Consider the following 22,786-nt stretch of genomic DNA (forward strand, 5'->3'; position numbering starts at 1 on the left):
GTGGAAAAAGTCAAGGGGTCTGAATACTTTGTGAAGGCACTGTATATAGGATTCAATGGAATTCTATAGGATCTAATCTGGGTTGTTCATGCTCTGAATCATCCTCCAGATCTGCCTATGTGTACACCATTGGCCTAAATGTAAATAAAAAAGAAGAGGTAATATATGTTGTTACTGGCAATTACTGATTCATGGGATATGTAGTAAATTACTTATACAAATACAATGTTTAATATAAAAATATAACTTGGTATATTATTGTTTCAAAAAGTGTATTACTATTACTAGTTGAGTACCAGAACATATTGATACATTGGTGTCTGTATACTGTAAAGTTTGAAATGAGGCCAGCAGCTTAGCTCTGATATGCGGTAGCTACTGCAGTGATTCTCAGTACTCTGCTGTCCTTGTGGATGTTATCTAAGAGATTGTTCTCTTCTCTCCTATCCTAATATCTATTATCCTTTCCTTTGCCTCCTCTTTCCTTTATTTTTTTGTGAGGCTTTCTTCCTTGCCTATCTCCACTCATTTAAATGTTAAAAGTGGTATTTCCCGCATTGTCTCCATAACTCCACTCCCGATAACAGGATGATAACAGGCTCAGAGAGAGAGAGAGAGAGAGAGAGAGAGAGAGAGAGAGAGAGAGAGAGAGAGAGAGAGAGAGAGAGAGAGAGAGAGAGAGAGAGAGTCTGAGAGTCTGAGGCAGTGTAAAGACCCCAGAACCCCCTCGCCCTTCCATTCCCTCCCAGCCTGCCAGGCCTGACACTGCCTTGTTCCTCCTCTCCCCTGTCTGGCTGCCTCCCTGGTCATATTTTTAAGTCTTCTGTGTACGATAGTAAATAATTCAGAGTCAGTGGTGCTGCATACAGGTCCTAGTGCGGGGAATTGCAGCCTCGCTCCCGCATTCTGCACTCTGACAGCAGCTCTAGGGAGAACACACACATCCAGGGAAGCTGCAGAGCACACACACATTCAGTGAAGATACCATCCGACTGCCCTCTCTCTCTCTCTCTCTGTCTCTCTCTCTCCCAAACTCTTCACAGTCTTTCGATAGCTCAGCAACATCACTTCTACTGCTGCGGCTGCTGCTGCTACAAGGTAAACAGAGATTTTATCTTGTTCTTTTTTGAAGGGGAAATACAACTTCTTGAGGCTCAGCAGTCTTTGTCACCAGTCCCTTTGCCTCTGTCCATCCGTAGACGAAATATGCTGAATACCGGATCGAGAAGGGTCCCGGGATGGCTGAAGCTGTTGGCCGGCCTATGTCTGCTTCTCTGCCTGGTGGGGGAGACCGGGGCCAAGAGGGTCCCCAAAATCCCCCGCTGTCCTACCACCTGCTCCTGCACCAAAGACAGTGCCTTCTGTGTGGATACCAAGACTATCCCCAAGAGCTTTCCCCCTGGGATCATCTCCCTGTGAGTACAACACTGATCGCTCTGTGTGTGTCTGTTCATGTATACTCTTTCAGATTTTTGGTCTATTCCTTACATTTCATTCCAAAATGATAAAACCAGCTGTTGATAATGTACATGAAGACTGTGATGTCATGCATGGTTTTTATGGGTGACATTACATCACGCAAACATAGGCTACACTTTTACAATATATTCTGCAGTGTCTACTCTGGTTACCAAAAGCTTATACTTCATGTCTACAACATTTTTAAACGGTTTCAGATTATTTTATATTATACTACGTTTCTCAAGAGAGAAAGACAGTGTTTGTGCTCCTCAAGAACATGTGTCTGAAAGATTTTAAAGAGACATTATGAGAAAGAAAAGATAATGTTCACAAATGCTAATAAAAGATAACAAATGGGCACTGTGCCTCAGTCTCTCCTCATTCTTGGACAGAAGTCAGGGGGAGCTGGCAGAAATGAGACTACATTGATTGGAGTAGAGCAATGGGATGTGCCATAGCCCTCCTGGGAGAGACACTTACAATAGATTCACATCTCACAGCAAAAGACCTGCGTGTCCTCCAAGGAATAGTAACCTTACGAAGGTTAGATAGATAGTGCGCACTCAGTAAATGGAAAGCCAATAATGTAGTAGATAGCATACTCTATCTGCATACATTTTACTTATACAAGAATCTTGGGTTTACTTACATTTTTATCTATATTGACTCTGAATGTATTATCTTTCTGTAATTGAGCATTATGTTCTTGTATGTAAAGAGTTTGGGGAATTGAAGAGCACAAGCACTGCAAGGTGGAGGTGGCCTCATTTTAAAGTGATGAACACATGAACCTGTGAATAAGGAAACTGTGTCCTAGTTTTAAAAGATTTTGCCCTTCTTGAAATTCAAATAGTAAGGCAGATTGAGCCACAGGAGCTCTTGGTAAAACATCCCATGCTGCATGTTCAGTTCTGTCAATAGATTGACTATGCCTGGGGACCGAGGAGAACATTCCCATGCAGGCCCCATCCCCTTATATTGATTAGGTGTGATGCAGTACCACCATCCATCAGGGCCTAATGATTCTTATATTTCCCTTTCAACTTTTAACCAACAGTTATGCTAATAAACATACAGAATTCACAAACCTCTGTGGCTGACTGGCAGCATACATCCACTTTAAGCATGGAGCAACAAGCCCTTTCGCACAACAGGGGTTGGTTAAGGATTATGAAATAGACTCAATGTTAATTGATGGAGCCTGAATGATGATACGTTGATTGTCTGTACTCCTCAGGACGATGGTGAATGCAGCCTTCACTACAATCCCAGAGGGAGCCTTCTCCCACCTGCACCTTCTGCAGTTTCTGTGAGTATTCATGCATATCCCATCATCCTATTCTCTCCCTTCCTGTCTGAGGTAGAGGAATTAGAGCAAACAGTCTCAACTTTACTTCTGTGGTTTGGGTTCAAATGAAAATGCTAAACATGTTCTCTCCAAGACATCATCTTCTATACAACAACAAAACATCAGCTCGACCAATCTCGCCCGTTGTTTTGGAGACCAAAATCAAGATAATACATGTAGTAAGTTTGAGGGATAAACATACACATACAGATAACTAGATAAAAAGCACAAGTCGTGAAGTAACATTTGTTAGACAATACAAGCACTATAAATCTCTTGAAATAAACTGTTATTGAAAACAGTGGTGACATGGCAGTAGTGAAAGTAAAGTGGCTCTGTATCAGTGTCATCGCCAATGACTGACTCCCTTCAGTTCTCTTCTATTTAAACAATGGCTTATCTGTCTACGCAGATTCAATGGAGTGTGTGTGTTTGTGTGTTTGCGTGTGTGTGTTTTCACATTTTGTGGTTTTGAGCTCATATTAAAAGGCCCAATGCAGCTGTTTTTATCTCAATATCAAATCATTTCTGGGTAACAATTAAGTACCTTACTGTGATTGTTTTCAATTAAAATGGTAAATAAGGAAACAAAAATAGCTTCTTAGCAAAGAGCAATTTTCTAAAGCAAGAATTTCGCTAGGACTGTCTGGGAATGGTCTGAGTGGGGAGGGGAAAACTGAAAACTAGCTTTTTGGCAAAGAGGTGTGGAACTCTCTTTCTTATTGGTCTATTAACTAATTAATCACCTGGTGATGTCACCAGGCAGGACAAAACTCCATCCCACCAAAACAGGCTGACATTTCAGGAGGTATTTTCAAATAGCTCTTACTGTAAAATGGCATTATCATCATTTTAAAAATGTCACAGTATTATTCCAACCACATAGCGTTTAAATATATATAAAACACAGGGAAATTCGGTTTTTGACTGCACTGGGCCTTTAAAGCTGACCTATACTATATTGAACAGTTGATCTGTTCCTTGAAATTGAATAGCTCTTCCTATTTCCACTCCACAACCATTCAGGTGATTTATTTGTTACTGGATTAGATGTTTTGTACACTACTTGTGTCCATGTGTAATCCTGTGTAAATAAATACACATTTACAGTAGCCGGTATTGATTAACATGTTTTTTTACCTCTCCAGCAGTATTTTTCTGGAGATTTTATTAAGTCAAACATTTGAAATGGAAAGTGAAACAGATTTCATTCCAGTGTGTTATAAACCTTCTCTCTCTCTCTTTCTCTCCCTCTCTGCAGTCTGCTGAACTCCAACACCTTCACTGTTGTGGCTGATGATGCCTTCGCAGGTCTGTCACACCTGCAGTACTTGTAAGTGTCATACTTTGTGCCCTTATTCAACCACAGATATACCCCCAACAATCGTTCTATCTGAGAGGAGGGGGTAGTGGTGTTACAATGAAAGATCCAGTTCTCAGCCAGACAAGGATCGCTTAAATAACATTGGATATTGATTTTCCTCCTACCATAGAGCCTTACTGTCTTTGTGGGGCCTGATGAAGCTGAGCATACCATTTTGTTAATTGATGAGAAGTTGGGCCCCAGGAAATATGAGGTTGCTGATACCATCATATTTGCTGCTTTCCACGGAAGCAATGCATTAGGCTCCATAAAATGATTGTGTGGCTCTGGCTGCAGCTCAGCCCCAGTGCTCTGCATCGCCCTGCCAGCTCTACCCAAGGTGGCTCCTCACTGTGAATGCTAATGAACTCATATCTTCATATTCAGTGCTGCTCAATATAGGAGACAGAATGCAGGCTGGCTGAGCTCACACTCTGTAGCCCTGGGATGCTTCACAGATCCAGAATGAATACAGAGAATGCACTTGTAGTCAATTGTCACCTGAACTTTGATACAGGGCTCAGGCAATATTTATATTCATTACTGAACCCATGTAGAGGCACCCTACTAAGTATCTGATGACGGGGCTCTTTTGCCAACTGTCAATTCTCAATTTTAAGTATATCCAAAACATACACCTGCTACGTTAACTTCATTAGAAAAATGTGAGTGGGGGCATGATGGCTTGTTTGTTTTGAACCCTTTTCACCGCAGCCAGTAAATGGCTGTTCCTAGATCCCCTCCCCCCTCTTCTTCAACACTTGGCTTATCCTCAAGGTCAGTGCTGCTCTTACTGCAGACATTCTAGCCAACAGCCAGGCCCAGGTCCATTCCCATTATAGCTGCTTAAGATTGAGGAAGCAGGACATGGTCCCCTTGGTAACAATCTTTTTAGTTAAATAAATAAATGAGGGACAGACAGAGACACAATTATGATAAAAGGTTCAGTAAGACCAATGTTACACTCTGAATATGGAAAAGAAGGCTGTGTATTATGCATGATTGACATGGCAATGTATTCAAATTACCTTGATGGTATTATATTGGCAAATGACCCTGAGTTCTACCAGAAAGCATGTTTTTATCATAAGAATACACATTAATTGAGATGCCACTATTAATAAAAGCTGTCTGTCTGAATCATTCATTCACTGTGTTGATCTTGATTGTCATGATTGCTTGCATTTTTTCAGAAGTCTACTATCTACACTGAGTATACAAACATTAAGAACACCTGCTCTTTCCATGACATAGAATGAACAGGTGAATCTAGGTGAAAGCTATGATCCCTTATTGATGTTACTATTTGAAGGGGAGGAGATAGGTTAAATAAGGATTTTTAAGCCTTGAGACAATTGAGACATGAATTGTGTGTGTGTGCCATTCAGAGAGCAAAACACAATATTTAAATGCCTTTGAACCGGTAGAAGGTGCCAGGCACACCGGCTTTGTCAAGAACTGCAACGCTGCTGTTTTTTCCACGTTCAACAGTTTCCCGTGTGTATCAAAAATGGTCCACCACCCAAATGACATCCAACCAACTTGACAACTTTGGGAAGCATTGGCGTCAACATCGGCCAGCATCCCTGTGGAACGCATTTGACACCTTGTAGAGTCTATGCCCAGACAAATCGAGGCTGTTCTGAGAACAAAAGGGAGGCGTGTTCTTAATGTTTGGTATACTCCATGTATGTGTGACACAGTATATTGAGTGATCCTCTCTCTCTCTGTATGCCCATCAGATTTATAGAGAACAATGACATCCAAGCCCTGTCAAAGCACACCTTCAGAGGGCTTAAATCCTTGACTCACCTGTGAGTATATCTTCTGCCTATTTCTGTTATGCTGGTGAATGAGGACCCAAAAGCGACGTAATAGAAACAGAGTCTTTATTCCAGTATCAAACAAACAATGATTCTCCTGGATATATCAAAGGTAAATCCAAAACAGGAAACTGAAATCCTCTCGTCAGTAGAGAGGAACGACTGGAGACGCGACCACAGACTGCAGGTTCCTTCAGGAAGGCACAGGCCGTAGCTGACATAGACACCTGCTCACACGCAGCATCTGGAAGAAGGCAAAAACACGACAGGGCGGAACAAGGACACAGGACAGCAAACATCAAACAAGAATCCGACAAGGACAGAAGCGGAAAACAGAGGGAGAAATAGGGACTCTAATCAGAGGGCAAAATAGGGGACAGGTGTGAAAGAGTAAATGAGGTCGTTAGGAGAATGAGAAACAGCTGGGAGCAGGAACGGAACGATAGAGAGAGAGAGCGGGAGAGGGAGAGAGGGAGGAGGAGAGAGAGGGATAGAAAGAGGAAAAACCTAATAAACCAGCAGAGGGAAGCACAGGGACAAGACATGATGATCAAAGACAAAACATGACAGTACCCCCCACTCACGAGCGCCTCCTGGCGCACTCGAGGAGGAACCCTGGCGGCAACGAAGGAAATCATCAATCAACGAACGGTCCAGCACGTCCCGAGATGGAACCCAACTCCTCTCCTCAGGACCGTAACCCTCCCAATCCACTAAGTACTGGTGACCACGTCCCGAGAACGCATGTCCATGATCTTCCGTACCTTGTAAATAGGAGCGCCCTCGACAAGGACGGGGGGGGGGGAGGGAAGACGAACGGGGGCGCGAAGAAAAGCTTGACACAAGAGACATGGAAGACAGGGGGACGCGACGAAGATGTCGCGGAAGAAGCAGTCGCACAGCGACAGGATTGACGACCTGAGACACGGAACGGACCAATGAACCGCGGAGTCAACTTGCGAGAAGCTGTCGTAAGGGGAAGGTTACGAGTGGAAAGCCACACTTCTGACCGCGACAATACCTAGGACTCTTTATCCTACGTTTATGGCGGCTCTCACAGTCTGCGCCCTGTAACGGCAAAGTGCAGACCTGACCCTCCTCCAGGTGCGCTCACAACGTTGGACAAAAACCTGAGCGGAGGAACGCTGGACTCGGCGAGCTGGGCGAGAACGAGGGGAGGCTGTACCCAAGACTACTCTGAAACGGAGAATAGCCCGGAGCAGACGAAGGAAGCGAGTTGTGAGCGTACTCAGCCCAGGGGAGCTGTTCTGCCCAAGACGCAGGGTTTCGAAACGAAAGGCTGCGTAATATCGACATCGACTGATTGGCCCTTTCTGCTTGACCGTTAGACTGGGGATGAAACCGCGAAGAAGACTGACGAAGCACAATCAAACGACAGAACTCCTCCAAAACTGTGACGTGAATTGCGGACCTCTGTCTGAAACGGCGTCTAACGGGAGGCCATGAATTCTGAACACATTCTCAATGATATTTTGTGCCGTCTCCTTAGCGGAAGGAAGCTTAGCGAGGGGAATGAAATGTGCCCCTTGAGAACCTATCGATAACCGTAAGAATCACAGTCTTCCCGCCAGACGAAGGCAGACCGGTAATAAAGTCTAAGGCGATGTGAGACCATGGTCGAGAAGGAATGGGAAGCGGTCTGAGAGACCGCAGGAGGAGAGTTACCTGACTTAGTCGCGCGCAGTCCGAACAAGCAGCCACGAAACGGCGCGTGTCCCGCTCCTGAGTAGGCCACCAAAACCGCTGGCGAATAGAAGCAAGCGTGACCCGAACGCCGGGGTGGCCAGCTAACTTGGCAGAGTGAGCCCACTGAAGAACAGCCGGACGAGTAGAACAGGAACGAACAGAAGGTTACTAGGACAAGCGCGCGGCGACGCAGTGTGAGTGAGTGCTTGCTTTACCTGTCTCTCAATTCCCCAGACAGTCAACCGACAACACGCCCTTCAGGGAGAATGCCCCTCGGGTCGGTAGGAAGCCACAGAAGAACTAAAGAGACGGGATAAGGCATCAGGCTTGGTGTTTATTTCCGGACGATAGGAAATCACGTACTCGAAACGAGCGAAAAACAACGCCAACGAGCTTGACGTGCATTAAGTCGTTTGGCAGAACGGATGTACTCAAGGTTCTTATGGTCAGTCCAAACGACAAAAGGGACGGTCGCCCCCTCCAACCACTGTCCGCATTCGCCCATGGCTAAGCGGATGGCGAGCAGTTCGCGGTACCCACATCATAGTTGCGTTCCGATGGCGACAGGCGATGAGAAAAGTAAGCGCAAGGATTGGACCTTATCGTCAGAATGGAAGCGCTGAGACAGAATGGCTCCACGCCCACCTCTGAAGCGTCAACCCTCGACAATGATTGTCTAGGTACGTCAGGAGTAACAAGGATAGGGGCGGATGTAAAACGCTTTCTTGAGGAGATCAAAAGCCCCTGGGCGGAACCGACCACTTAAAGCAGTCTTGACAGAAGTCAGAGCTGTGAGAAGGGGCAGCCACTTGACCGAAATTACGAATGAACGCCGATAGAAATTAGCGAAACCGAGAAAGCGCTGCAACTCGACACGTGACTTTAGGAACGGGCCAATCGCTGACAGCCTGGACCTTAGCGGGATCCATCTGAATGCCTTCAGCGGAAATAACAGAACCGAGAAAATGTGACAGAGGAGACATGAAAGGCGCACTTCTCAGCCTTCACGTAGAGACAATTCTCTAAAAGGCGCTGGAGTACACGTCGAACGTGCTGAACATGAATCTCGAGTGACGGTGAAAAAATCAGGCATATCGTCAAGGTAAACGAAACAAAAATGTTCAGCATGTCTCTCAGCACATCATTAACTAATGCCTGAAAGACAGCTGGAGCATTAGCGAGACCGAACGGCAGAACCCGGTATTCAAAATGCCCTAACGAGTGTAAACGCCGTTTTCCACTCGTCCCCCTCTCTGATGCGTACGAGATGGTAAGCGTTACGAAGGTCCAACTTAGTAAAGAACCTGGCTCCCTGCAAAATCTCGAAGGCTGACGACATAAGGGGAAGCGGATAACGATTCTTAAACCGTTATGTCATTCAGCCCTCGATAATCCACGCAGGGGCGCAGAGTACCGTCCTTCTTCTTAACAAAGAAAACCCCGCTCCGGCGGGAGAGGAGAAGGCACCACGGTACCGGCGTCGAGAGAAACAGACAGATAATCCTCGAGAGCCTTACGTTCGGGATGCCGACAGAGAGTATAGTCTACCCCGAGGGGGAGTGGTCCCCGGAAGGAGATCAATACAACAATCATACGACCGGTGAGGGGAGGGAGCTGGCTCTGGACCGACTGAAGACCGTGCGCAGATCATGATATTCCTCCGGCACTCCTGTCAAATCACCAGGTTCCTCCTGAGTAGAGGGGACAGAAGACACAGGAGGGATAGCAACATTAAACACTTCACATGACAAAACGTTCCAGGATAGGATAGATTACTAGACCAATTAATAGAAGGATTATGACATACTAGCCAGGGATGACCCAAACAACAGGTGTAAAAGGTGAACGAAAAATCAAAAAGGAAATGGTCTCACTGTGGTTACCAGATACTGTGAGGGTTAAAGGTAGTGTCTCACATCTGATACTGGGGAGAAGACTACCATCTAAGGCGAACATGGGCGTGGGCTTCCCTAACTGTCTGAGAGGAATGTCATGTTTCCGAGCCCATGCTTCGTCCATAAACAACCCTCAGCCCAGAGTCTATCAAAGCACTGCAGGAAGCAGCCGAACCGGTCCAGCGTAGATGGACCGACAAGGTAGTACAGGATCTTGATGGAGAGACTTGAGTAGTAGCGCTCACCAGTAGCCCTCCGCTTACTGATGAGCTCTGGCTTTTTTACTGGACATGACATGAACAAAATGTCCAGCAGAACCGCAATAGAGGCAAAGGCGGTTGGTGACTCTCCGTTCCCTCTCCTTAGTCGAGATGTGAATACCTCCCAGCTGCATGGGCTCAGTCTCTGAGCCGGTGGAGGAGATGGTTGAGATGCGGAGAGGGGAAGCACCGTTAACGCGAGCTCTCTTCCACGAGCTCGATGACGAAGATCTATCCGTCGTTCTATGCGGATGGCGAGTGCAATCAAGAGTCCACGCTGGAAGGAACTCCCGGGAGAGAATCTCATCCTTAACCTCAGCGTGAAGTCCCTCCAGAAAACGAGCGAGCAACGCCGGCTCGTTCCAGTCACTGGAGGCAGCAAGAGTGCGAAACTCTATAGAGTAATCCGTTAGGATCGATCACCTTGACATAGGGAAGCAGGGGCCTGGAAGCCTCCTTCCCAAAAACTGACGATCAAAAACCGTATCATCTCCTCTTTAAAGTTCTGATAATCGTTAGACACTCAGCCCTTGCCTCCCAGATAGCTGTGCCCCACTCCCGAGCCCGACAGTAAGGAGTGATATGACGTAAGCGATCCGAGCTCTCTCTCTTGAGTACGTGTTGGGCTGGAGAGAGAACACAATATCACACTGGGTGAGAAAGGAGCGACACTCAGTGGGCTGCCCAGAGTAACATGGTGGGTTATTAACCCTAGGGTCCGGAGACTCGGAAGACCAGAAGTAGCTGGGCACGAGACGAAGACTCTGAAACTGTCCAGAGAGATCGGAGACCTGAGCGGCCAGGGTCTCAACGGCATGACGAGCAGCAAACAATTCCTGCTCGTGTCTTGCCGAGCATTGCTCCCTGGAACTCGACGGCAGTGTTGAGAGAATCCATAGTCGCTGGGTCCATCTGGGCGGATTCTTCTTGTTATGCTGGTGAATGAGGACCCAAAAGCGACGTAATAGAAACAGAGTCTTTATTCCAGTATCAAACAAACAATGATTCTCCTGGATATATCAAAGGAAATCCAAAACAGGAAACTGAAATCCTCTCGTCAGTAGAGAGGAACGACTGGAGACGCGACCACAGACTGCAGGTCGCTTCAGGAAGGCACAGGCCGTAGCTGACATAGACACCTGCTCACACGCAGCATCTGAAGAAGGCAAAACACGACAGGGCGAACAAGGACACAGGACAGCAAAACATCAAACAAAATATCGACAAGGACAGAAGCGGAAACAGAGGGAGAAATAGGGACTCTAATCAGAGGGCAAAATAGGGGACAGGTGTGAAAGAGTAAATGAGGTCGTTAGGAGAATGAGAAACAGCTGGGAGCAGGAACGGAACGATAGAGAGAGAGAGCGGGAGAGGGAGAGAGGGAGGAGGAGAGAGAGGGATAGAAAGAGGGAAAGAACCTAATAAGACCAGCAGAGGGAAGCACAGGGACAAGACATGATGATCAAAGACAAAACATGACAATTTCTCTGTAAATATCAATGGAAGAATACTAGTTATGAATTGCATGGACATGTTATGACATTATTAACGTTCTTTAAAATTAATATCTGTTTTTTGTAGTTCTCTGTCAAATAATAACCTGCAGCTCCTTCCACGAGAACTCTTCAAATATTTTGACATTCTGACAGACTTGTAAGTACATATATTTTCAAAAGGGAACATGGTATCCTTATCATCATTGGTTTCATCTTGTGATTTTATGTTTTTAAAACAAGTAACTATAACTTATTAGTATTAACATACTATTACCATGTTATTACCCACGTTATGAAGTGCTGTAATTTAAAGTGCTACTGAGAATCCTGACTACAGATAGTTTTCTAAGAACTGTGTCATGGGTGGACAATAATTATATTTATCTATGTGTTACCCAGAGACCTGCGGGGTAACTCTTTCCGCTGTGACTGTAAAATCAAGTGGCTTGTGGACTGGATGGAGAAGACCAACACCTCTGTCCCTGCAATCTACTGTGCCAGCCCATTTGAGTTCCAAGGCCGCAGAATCCATGATCTCACCCCACGAGACTTCAACTGTATCAGCGCAGGTTTGTCCCCAATTATTTAAAAAATAATTAATTTCACAGGACATCAGGGCACTTATTTTACAGGTTGATAATCTTCATCTCTCTTTTCCCCTGTAGACTTTGCAGTTTATGAAACTTTCCCCTTCCAGTCTGTGTCAGTGGAGTCCTATGAATTCAACGACGATCAGTTTGTGGCCTTCGCCCAGCCTGATACTGGGTTCTGCACACTGTTTGTATGGGATCATGTGGAAATGGTCTTCCGGATGTACCATAATATAACATGTACGTTTCTTACAAGACTCATGCCTTCTAAAAATAAGTATTCATGCCAGAAGACAGTCAATGCATTCAACTATTATCACTTAATTATAGACCAAGGGAATTTACATTGTATCTTGGAGAAAACTACTTCTTTAAGTACACAGATGATACTGAAGTCAGCTAAACCTGCTACTTTCTGCTTCTGTGTTTCTCCTAGCTCGCTCCGCTGTCTACTGCAAGCCTGTGGTAATAAACAACACTCTTTACATGGTTGTGGCTCAACTTTTTGGAGGATCCCACATCTACAAGTGAGACTTATTCAAATTCCTATAAGCAATACAGTGTCATTGACTTGTTCCTTTTCTTAGCCACAAATTGTGTTAAACGGATACTTCGAGATTTTGGCAATGAGGCCCTTTATCTACTTTCTCAGAGTCAGATGAACTCGTGGATACCATTTTTATGTTTCTATGTCCAGTACGGAAGTTAGAGGTAGTTTCGCGAGCCAATGCTAACTAGCGTTAGCTCAATGACTGGAAGTCTGTGGATATCTACTTAAGGTTAGATGTTTGCAATGATGATTTAGGGATGGCTGACCTGATTGACACCTTCTTTTCAGGTGGGAAGAGGACCCACAGCGATTTGTGAAGATCCAGGACATTGACACCACACGTGTGAGGAAACCCAACTTTGTTGAGACCTTCCAGCTGGATGATGAGTGGTACTTTGCAGTGGCAGACAGTTCCAAGGCAGGCTCTACGAGCATATACCGCTGGAGCAGCAACGGTTTCTACTCCCACCAATCCCTTCATCCCTGGCATCGTGACACCCATGTGGAGTTCCTAGATGTGGAGGGGAAGCAGCGTCTCATTCTCTCCAGTGCCTCCCAGCCCCCAGTGGTTTACCAGTGGAACCGCAGCCTGCGCCAGTTTGCCTTTCATTCCCAAATCACTGAGACTGCTGATGTGCAGATGGTCAAGCATTTCTGGGTGCGCAAAGTTCTCTACCTCTGCCTCACACGCTTCATTGGCGACTCCAAGATTCTCCGCTGGGAGGGGCAGCGCTATGTTGAGATTCAGACCCTGCCCTCACGTGGCTCTATGGCTGTGTATCCATTCACCGTGGGCCCACGCCAGTATCTCCTCTTAGGGAGTGATTTCTCCTTCTCTCGAGTTTACTTGTGGGACGACCTTACCCAGCGCTTCCAGCCCTTCCAGGAGCTCAACATGAGAGCACCCCGGGCCTTCAGTTTGGTGTCAGTGGACAACAAAGACATCCTGCTGGCAGCCAGCTTCAAAGGCAACACCCTGGCCTACCAGCACCTAATAGTGGATCTCAGTGCCAAATAGACTAATCCAGTCAGAATCTCTGAGACCATTCATGAGTCTGTTCTGTTCTTATGGGGCCCCGATTCCAACTTAGGAATTTACGCCTTTCCTACACACGTCTTTCCAACGCATTTCTTAGTATTTTGTATTCAGACTTACCTTATTTAGTCGCATAACGCGCTCTGCAGGTGTGGCTACCCTGCACACTCTGAATAAATTTAATTCAACCTCTGAAAACCCTCCCACTTGCTAGCCAACAGATTTTCTCATGGAATCTTCATTCAATATTGTTTTCAGTACACTTATCTTAAGCCATCCCTTTAAATACGGTGCACCTTTTAGTTTTAATTTTGTCAACAGACTCGAGAGAACGGGTTCAAAATATTAGGGATCAATGAAAGAAAACAGCAATTGGTAGATGTTAGATATAAAAATACTCTGATCTTGCAGATTATTTGGGTTTAGGAAAGTATTTATGAATCATAAAAAACAGGTTTAGAGAAACTTTACGCACGAAAGAAAATGGTGATTTAATTCATTCTGAAAATTGCCACATTCAGTTCTTCAACCCATGGTAATGTTGGAAGATTAGTGTACATAGAATTATAACAGGGAGAATAGTGTACAACAGTGTTCTATCCTCTCATCTATTGCCTGCACTAACCATGGAACTGTGTGATGACACGACCAAGTATTGCGCCATGCATGGGGTTCAAACTATTACAGCTTGGTCTGCGCTTCACTCCGTAATGATTGAATTGTGTCTTTTATATCATCAACTGTTACTAATGATCCTCAGCAACAACCACACAGCCGTGACGGCATTTACAGAGGAAACAAATGAAGGTAAACAAAACAATGTAAGTAAATGGAATGATAATGAAGGCTATACCAACTAAAGGGAACTAAAAGTAAATTGTTCATTGAATATGTGTTGTTATTAGGCCTACTGACGGTCGATACTGATAGTGGCTAATATTTAACATGATAGAAATAGGAAACAGAGAAAGTCATGGTAGTCAAGACATTCGAGAGTGCCCATCCCTGCAAGTTAAAAAAGACTGTACAATTTAAATTCTGCATAATGGCACAGTATTTCATCAACTTTACTGTGGGAAATGTTCATATGCTTCAGTTTGCTGCCATATGACTGGTTTCACGTCTCCAGCAATTATAAGGTAAAATAGACCTAACACAAGTGTCATTTATATTTACAATTCCCTTATCAAAATTGGATTACTCATTTACCTAGCTGTTATCAATAGCTCTTATCAAGTTGTAAATTACAGTGCATGGCGAATGCTGTTATTTCTATCAGAAAAAAATAAAGTAGATGCTTTTTCCTCTTGGAACCGAAAGGTTCGCTCGACCATTCATGGTGTCCTCGTGCGTAAAGGTGATGGAATTATGAAGGAATTAAGTCAAAATCAGAATATGGCATATCTGTAGACACACCTCTGCCACACCTTAATTTCTTAGATCTCCACCCCCAACGAATTGCAGGTGAATAGCATGCTATTCTCATGGTTAAGTTTAAGGTCAGAATATGCATAGAGGGAAAAGTGCATAAAAAGGGAATTATGTTCAATTTAAGCAAGGTTAACTCGGGTCGGAATCGGGCCCATGGAGAAAAGCAAATCATCTAAGCCATGTGACTAAATGCCTGTTAGGTTAGCTAACCACTTTTGAAGAGTGAGTACTAACAAACAGGAAATGCATGATATCTTCTGATGTCTCTGATTGAATCAATTAATGTGTAATGACAAAACATATCACCATGATTAGTATGTGTCAAATCACTTTGCAACATCACTACTTACTCTATTTAACATGAATTTATGCTACATGGGAAATATAATGGGAGGTGCAGATATAGTACAAATAAAAACATATAAGTAACATCAGATTATGTGAAAAGCATGTGCATCTACTGAACGGTTTTCTATTGACTGTTATAAAATCATTTTATTCATGCAATAGGGAGAAGACAGCTAGTACGTTGCAATAAACTTTAGTGAACTATTAACAGAATAGTTAACAGAATATATTCTGTTAATAGTTCACTAAAGTTTATTGCAATTTACTGGCTCCCTACTCATCTTCTTTCTTGAATTACCTGCCATTAGGGGCCTGCCCTCATCTCATTCATGCAATAGGAAAATAACTGTTCACATCAAATAGAGTTTGATATGGACATTCTATGAAATGCTAGTTAATATATTTTGTTCAAAGCAATATAAACTGTAATCTGCATGCCATAATGGTCTCTTTACAGTAAATTATATTTTATAAAATAATGATTATTCTGAATAAGTTTTATAATGTTTCACAGGTAATAAGAGCTATCAATGGTTTTGTCATAAATAACATGGAACTCTCTATGTTGTTGATCATGATTGATACCAATATATTTTCATTAAACTAGAATGTAGCTAGGCTACACAGATTTCCATAAATGAATGTTAACTGAATAGTACTGGAAGGTTATGTCAAGCTCATGTCATATATGTGAAAAAATGCATGAATATGTACACTTTGTATGTTGTGGCTAAACTACACGGGCAGTCAATTCCCCAAACATTTTTATTCCCAGTTTGAATGCCTAACAATTGAGAATCAGTTCAAATCCAGGCTTGACTCCTCATGTCTGTATTTGCTAAACGTTCAAAATTTTGCCTAGAGAATGTGTCAACATCCAAATTCTGGCCAAATCCCTGTGCACTTTGATTCTACATAACTTATAGCTTGTCTCCAGACATTTTATGTTATTCTCCTCTGTGCATTTTATGTAGCTTTACACTGTACGTAATGTAAGGTATCCATGCATCTACTGTAATAGTGCCCCCAAATTAACAAAAAAACTTGCAATAAATACTCACTTTAAACATCCTCATTTACACAGTTGACATTTACACATTATTCTGTGATTAGCCTTTACTGCATTTGTATGGAGAAAAGTTACTCTTTATGTCAAATATAAAATAACTAGGTTCAACATTATTCTTTATATTGTCTACCATGTCTACACATTGTATGTGGGTTATTATTAATATAGTGTTTGTATGGTGCACTAAAGTGTAGCCTAATTCACCCTTACCACCATGGAATTGGATATAGTGTGAGAGCAAAATATTTGCCCTGAAAATTGTTGCCACTTGTATGTATCTGAAGTAATAAATGTCCTATTAAAAATGCTGCATCTAAGCTTTACTATTCTGAACTTCATTATTCTGGACTTTAGTTTTCCTTGATCAGCCAATGAAGTTGGAAGTCCCACCCAGTTGACTACATTAAAATGTTGGAAGCTCTCAATGGCGCTACCCATGCTAATACGAGCTTTTGGCCACTAGAGGCCTCTGTCATTTTCCATGGGTGCTTCCTACTGCAGCTATCTAGTCAATATGGGTGACAGTCACAGTAAGCACATGCATACAACTAATGAAGCAACAGTACAACCATCATTAGTACTTTTTATAAAAAATAAATAATAATCAGTTTTCAAACATAATTTCTCTTCTAAGACGACCAGTGAAATTGTTATTCCTATTTGGTATCCTTGGGACGTCCCTACCCTAAACCCTAAATCTTAACCCCTACCCCTACCCTAACCTTAACCTTTTAAAATGTTTAACTTCAATGGGGTAACGTCAGAGTTTGGACATCCCAAGGATCCCGGATAGCAAGGCCCACATTGAAATAAGACTCAGTTTTGTGAGTCAGTGACCATTGTCAAGTCAGTGACCATCATTGGTTACCACCTTTCAAAGTTTGTTGCATTATGGGGTAATTTTTTTTTTGACTTGCACCTACATGTCGACTGCATGAACTTTACAACAATCATGTGATCAAAAGTCATGAAGTTTTGACTGCAGTCGACAGCAAGTTTCTGCAGTTGCTCTTTACCAATTTCATCCTGCAGCCATCACCTGCATTGTGGTAGGCTCTATTGCCAACCAATCATTAGGGTGTTTTTGTTTGACAGACACGAATGTGTCCAAAGGTATGACTAAATCAGGAACCAACTTTGCCATAATTCACGTATACAGTGGATATGTACAAAGGAATGTGATATTTGATGCTCACTCTCACTGATTGAGTGTACACAAGTATGATTTCAGTTTGTGAGCCAGTGATATGGGAGTTGGAGCCATGTTCATTTCGACATTATAAAGAAAACTTTTATAAACAATGGCAACACTGCCATGTTGATCTTATTGAGCCTTGCTGTTGGAAAACCACATTAGTGTCCGACTTTCGGCTGTCACAGATGCACTTCTCCCTCCTACTTCACTCCTTGACTTTCATCTACAGTTGGTTGCTTTCGCCTTACCACTCAAACGGTATGGTATGGTCAGCGCTTGCGTTGTGTGCTTGAGCGATGCAAAATAAATTGACACATACATGTTATTCGATTATTGCTCGCGCGCGTCAACAAGCGTCTGCGTAGCCAGGTGCTAAAATAGAACTTGGTTCTATTTGTGGTGCTTAACGTGCAGCAAGTCCCGCCTCTCCCATCTCCTCATTTGTTTATAGGAGCATATACCCATGTGCCATCTCCTCATTGGTTTTTAGGAGCATATACCCACGTGGGTGATTGAAAGATGAACTGAAGTCCACACTCCAGTCGGTAGTGGTAATGCACCTTAAAGTTGGTTGCCAACCGCCATATGAAGTCCAAAGAAGAAGAAGAAGCCTGAAGGGGGAGAGATTACTAGGAAACAAACTGTTACCCTTTTATTTTTCCTTTGTTTAACTAGGGAAGTCAGTTAAAAACTCATTTTTATTTACAATGACGGCCTTCCGCGGCCAACCCCTAACCCAGACGATGCTGGGCCAATTGTGAGCCCCCCTATGGGACTCCCAATCACGGCCGGTTGTGATACAGTCTGGAATCAAACCAGGTCTGTAGTGACAGCTCTAGCACTGAGATGCAGTGCCTTAGACCGCTGCGCCACAGGAGCCCTGGATAAATTGTTGGACTATAACAACCCAATGTTTATATCCCAGGACAAATTAGCTAGCCACAGCAAGCTAACTAGCTAAATTGCCATAAATGTTTAATGCTTTTCGACCTATCCCCAAATGAATACAGTTGGTTCAGAGTTTGTTTTGATATTTCAACCTGTGTATCCTGTTCACGTCTGGTGTGGGAGGACAAAATCAACACGTGCGAGCGGTCTGGTCAGTAATGAAGCCGACTATAGATGAAAATCGGTGGGTGAAGTCGGAGAGGTGCATTTGCAACAGCAAAAAGTTGGACACTGTAGTTGTTTTCCAACAGCAAGGCTTACTTAATAGGATCAACATGGCAGTGTTGCAATTGTTTATAAAAGTTTTTCTTTATAATGTCAAAATGAACATGGCTCCAACTCCCATATCACTGACTCACAAACTGAAGTCATATGTGTGTACATTTTACAATTGTACAATGTCATACTCTTTTTTTCTAGGTAAATAAATACACGCCACAGCTCGCTTCACCTCTTCCTCTCTGCTGAAACTCTCTCACTGGAGCCTGCAGAGGCCAATGAGTGAGCGAACCAGCGCCCCTCTGTCTTACTAAATGGAGCCCATGTATCTGATGCTGTATGGTCAGAAATAGTATGACATGCCATACTCTATTGGTCCAGACAGAATCAGATACATGGTCTACACAAACGGAAACAGAGGGGCGCTGTTTTGCTCGCTCGGATGCTTTATCTTAGATTGATGCGTCTTTCTGTCAGCCGTGTCTCGGTGAAATAAATGATCAACATTTCAATATTTGATTTGGATGGGCAAGGAGGTATAGTAGGGCGGGCCAGGCCCCATAAGCCCCGCCCATAATGCCGGCATTGCTCTGTAGCTTTAGAATCAAGGCAAAGTTGGTTCCTGTTTCAGAATTGAACTTCAATGTGATTCTTGAATGGGAAGCATTGTTCAAGTGAAATTTCAGAACTAGGAGCTTTTGATAACTCCGATAGGACGTGATTGTGGCATATACGCCAGCAATACTAGCCTGGGGACAAGGTTAGTATGGGTCAAACAAAAACACCCTAATGATAGGTTGACAAATAGTGCCTTCCACAATGCAGCCTTTTCGAAAAAAAAGATTGCAGTCAGAGTGCAGTATAACTGCAGTATGCTGCAAATACTGCGTCCAAAATACGTTTGTTTTTTTACTGCAGTAATTTTGCAATGTAACTGCAGTTAGAGTGCAGTATAACTGCAGTACACTGCAGTTATTCTGCAATTACTGCATCCAAAATTCCACTGTCGACTGCAGTTACTGCACTTTTACTGCAGTTTCAAAACCGCAATCTTTTTTTATAAGGCAGGTGATGGTTGTATGGTGCAGTTGGTGAGAAGCAACTGCAGTGACTTGAAGGCGACTAAATCAAAAACTGCATGACCTTTGATCACATGAGTCTGAAGTCGGACAATTTTTATAACCATAATGATAATGCAACCCACCTTTTTGGTCACCGACTTGACAAAAGTGATCCGCTCGAACACGCCCTCTGATTCCAACCATCGTGAACATGCACAGAAACAGCACAAATCTGACATTGAGGAAGTGAGCTGGCAGCTGCTAGCGAGGGTTGGTAGCATCCCGCAAGGTGATTGTAAGTGGGAAGATGGCGGAAGTGGATGCTGAGTTCAAATCAAGCAGCGCATCAAGCTAATTTAGTGAAGATGAATGCTCTGAATAGACAACAGTAGTATCGAAAACTGGAACATAAAGGGAATGGTCTAAAATTGGAGTGGAGGATACATGTATGAATGATAATGAATCGCTTCTTGTTGGGATGCGTTTGTTGAGTAAGGATGCATATGTGGGAAACCCGTTTGACGTGTCGGAAATGGGGAAGTATGCGCTTCGAAAAGTGGAGTCTGTCAGAGTGACCAGGAGAAGTCTTATTTTGATTAATTGTATTTCTGAAGAGCAGAGGAAGATTGCAGTGGGCCTCAAAAGAATCCGGACAACATAAGTTTTGTGTTTTGAACTTCGGAGTAGAACACCTGTCAAAGGAGTAATCTCAGGTTGAACACCTGAAGAGAATTCCTGGTGTGGTTAGTGCCCGGCGTCTGACCTGCTGGGTGAATGGGGAAAAAGAAGAAAGTCGGTCCTATTGTTTTTATGATAAAGAGCAAATACCTACACATGTGAAACTTGGTTATGTAAGATACGCCATAAAAGCTTTCATCCCCAAACCACTGCAGTGTAAGGATTGTAAAGGATTTGACCATGTTTCAATTGTGTGCAGACGAACAGTGTATACTGAGGAACGGTGTGTAGAAGGACGACGAGGTATTGCAATTGTGGTGGGGATCATGACCCTGAGTTCCTGGAGTGCCCTGTAAGGGTGAAGGAGATTGAGGTGGCAAAAGTTAGAACGGTCAATCGAATCTCCTATGCAGAGGCGATTTAAAAGCATTGAGAAAACACGTGATGCTAGTGAAGATACTGTATAGTAGTGGATACACCACAGCCTGTAGTAAATGTTTTCTGCCAGACCAAAGATACCCTGTATGTTAAAAAGGTGGATTTTGTTGCATTCATTGCCACCGTTATAAACTGTACAGTGCAAATCTCTAAGAGATTGGACATAATTGTGGCTGCAGCAGAAAAGTTTTTGGGATTTAAGGATTTTACATCTGAAGACTTGCAAGGGGTACTGGCGCCGAAAGACCCACCCTTCCCGGTTTCCCTTGAGCCTGTGTAGGTATCAGATCTGTTTTATTTTTTTTACAGGAAAGTTGTTTGATTTAGTTTTATCTTATTTCTTTTTTTAAATATTTTTTGTTATATTTGGTAGTTTGTTCAGTTTTTGGGGGGAATCCTGTTTCCATCCCACATAAGACGCAGATTAAATTCTGTGATTGCCAATATACCGAAGAAGAAGAATAACAAGAAGAAGCTGCTAGCAAGCTAACTTCAAGGACAAGAGATGCGAATTGTTTTGCTCTCAAGAAAATGGCGGCATTCAAAGGAGTGATTACTGGGGTAGTGGTAAATGGAAAAGTTGACCAACTGAAGGGGAAGATTCCCGGTGTTTGTAATGCTCGTCGTTTGGTGAAACGCAGACAGGGTGGCGTGACTGGTGGAACAAGAGTTGTCAAATCAAATCAAATCAAAGTTTATTTGTCACGTGAGCCGAATACAACAGGTTTAGACCTTACAGTGAAATGCTTACTTACAGGCTCTAACCAATAGTGCAAAAAAGGTGTTAGGTGAGCAATAGGTAAGTAAAGAAATAAAACAACAGTAAAAAGACAGGCTATATACAGTAGCGAGGCTATGAAAGTAGCGAGGCTACATACAGACACCGGTTAGTCAGGCTGATTGAGGTAGTATGTACATGTAGATATGGTTAAAGTGACTATGCATATATGATGAACAGAGAGTAGCAGTAGCGTAAAAGAGGGGTTGGCGGGTGGTGGGTGGCGGGACACAATACCGATAGCCCGGTTAGCCAATGTGCGGGAGCACAGGTTGGTCGGCCCAATTGAGGTAGTATGTACATGAAGGTATAGTTAAAGTGACTATGCATATATGATAAACAGAGAGTAGCAGCAGCGTAAAAAGAGGGTTTGGGGTGGGGGTGGGGGGGCAACAATGCAAATAGTCCGGGTAGCCATTTGATTACCTGTTCAGGAGTCTTATGGCTTGGGGGTAAAAGCTGTTGAGAAGCCTTTTTGTCCTAGACTTGGCACTCCGGTACCGCTTGCCATGCGGTAGTAGAGAGAACAGTCTATGACTGGGGTGGCTGGGGTCTTTGACAATTTTTAGGGCCTTCCTCTGACACCGCCTGGTGTGGAGGTCCTGGATGGCAGGCAGCTTAACCCCAGTGATGTACTGGGCCATACGCACTACCCTCTGTAGTGCCTTGCGGTCAGAGGCCGAGCAATTGCCGTACCAGTTGTCTGTTCTTTTTTAGTTTTGATGTTGAGTCTTTGCCTGACAAAGTGATGTTAGGATATATAAATTATCCCATACAAGCATTTGTGCTGAATACATTACATTGTTACAGGTGTCAAGCTTCTGGGCATGTGGCAGCAGTATGTAGGAGGGAGGTTACTAGGTCTGAGAGGTGTGGAGAAGGGCATGAGACAAAGGAATGTGTAGCATTGGGGAAACTAGGGGTATGTGTCAATTGCAGGGGTGCCCATGGGCCTGGGGTTCAGAAATGTCCAGTGCGAGAGAGGCAGGTTGAGGTTTCCAGGGTTAGAGTAGAGCAGAAGTTGTCATATGCCGAGGCAGTGAAGAAAGTAGAGGAAGATGGGTCAAGCGGGAGGGATCCTGAGAGAAGTGG

The 22,786-nt window shown here is 43.7% G+C and overlaps 1 protein-coding gene across 2 annotated transcripts; it reads left to right on the top strand.

Moving 5' to 3' along the window:
* The first annotated feature begins 787 nt into the window (after positions 1-787).
* Positions 788-16,694, top strand: lgi3 (leucine-rich repeat LGI family, member 3). 2 transcript variants are annotated; one of them, XM_023978185.2, is made up of 10 exons: positions 788-1,098; positions 1,200-1,415; positions 2,699-2,770; positions 4,071-4,142; positions 5,915-5,986; positions 11,439-11,510; positions 11,753-11,922; positions 12,019-12,183; positions 12,380-12,470; positions 12,782-16,694. In XM_023978185.2, exons 2-10 carry the CDS (start codon positions 1,207-1,209, stop codon positions 13,509-13,511), a joined length of 1,653 nt encoding a protein of 550 aa, XP_023833953.1. In that variant the 5' UTR covers positions 788-1,098; positions 1,200-1,206; the 3' UTR covers positions 13,512-16,694. The 2 variants fall into 2 exon arrangements, with proteins under 2 accessions (XP_023833953.1, XP_023833954.1); XM_023978186.2 differs by having other exon boundaries at positions 788-1,415.
* The last annotated feature ends 6,092 nt before the right edge of the window (positions 16,695-22,786 follow it).

Source organism: Salvelinus sp. IW2-2015, linkage group LG33, assembly GCF_002910315.2.
Source record: "Salvelinus sp. IW2-2015 linkage group LG33, ASM291031v2, whole genome shotgun sequence".
In the NCBI taxonomy this organism is placed as follows: Eukaryota; Metazoa; Chordata; class Actinopteri; order Salmoniformes; family Salmonidae; genus Salvelinus; species Salvelinus sp. IW2-2015.

Excerpts from the sequence above, each read along its gene's own strand:
- lgi3 (XM_023978186.2), top strand. The coding sequence starts at position 1,207 with ATGCTGAATACCGGATCGAGAAGGGTCCCGGGATGGCTGAAGCTGTTG. Across the intron at positions 2,771-4,070 it reads CTGCACCTTCTGCAGTTTCT|TCTGCTGAACTCCAACACCT; the intron begins GTGAGTATTCAT and ends CCCTCTCTGCAG. Across the intron at positions 4,143-5,914 it reads CTGTCACACCTGCAGTACTT|ATTTATAGAGAACAATGACA; the intron begins GTAAGTGTCATA and ends TATGCCCATCAG.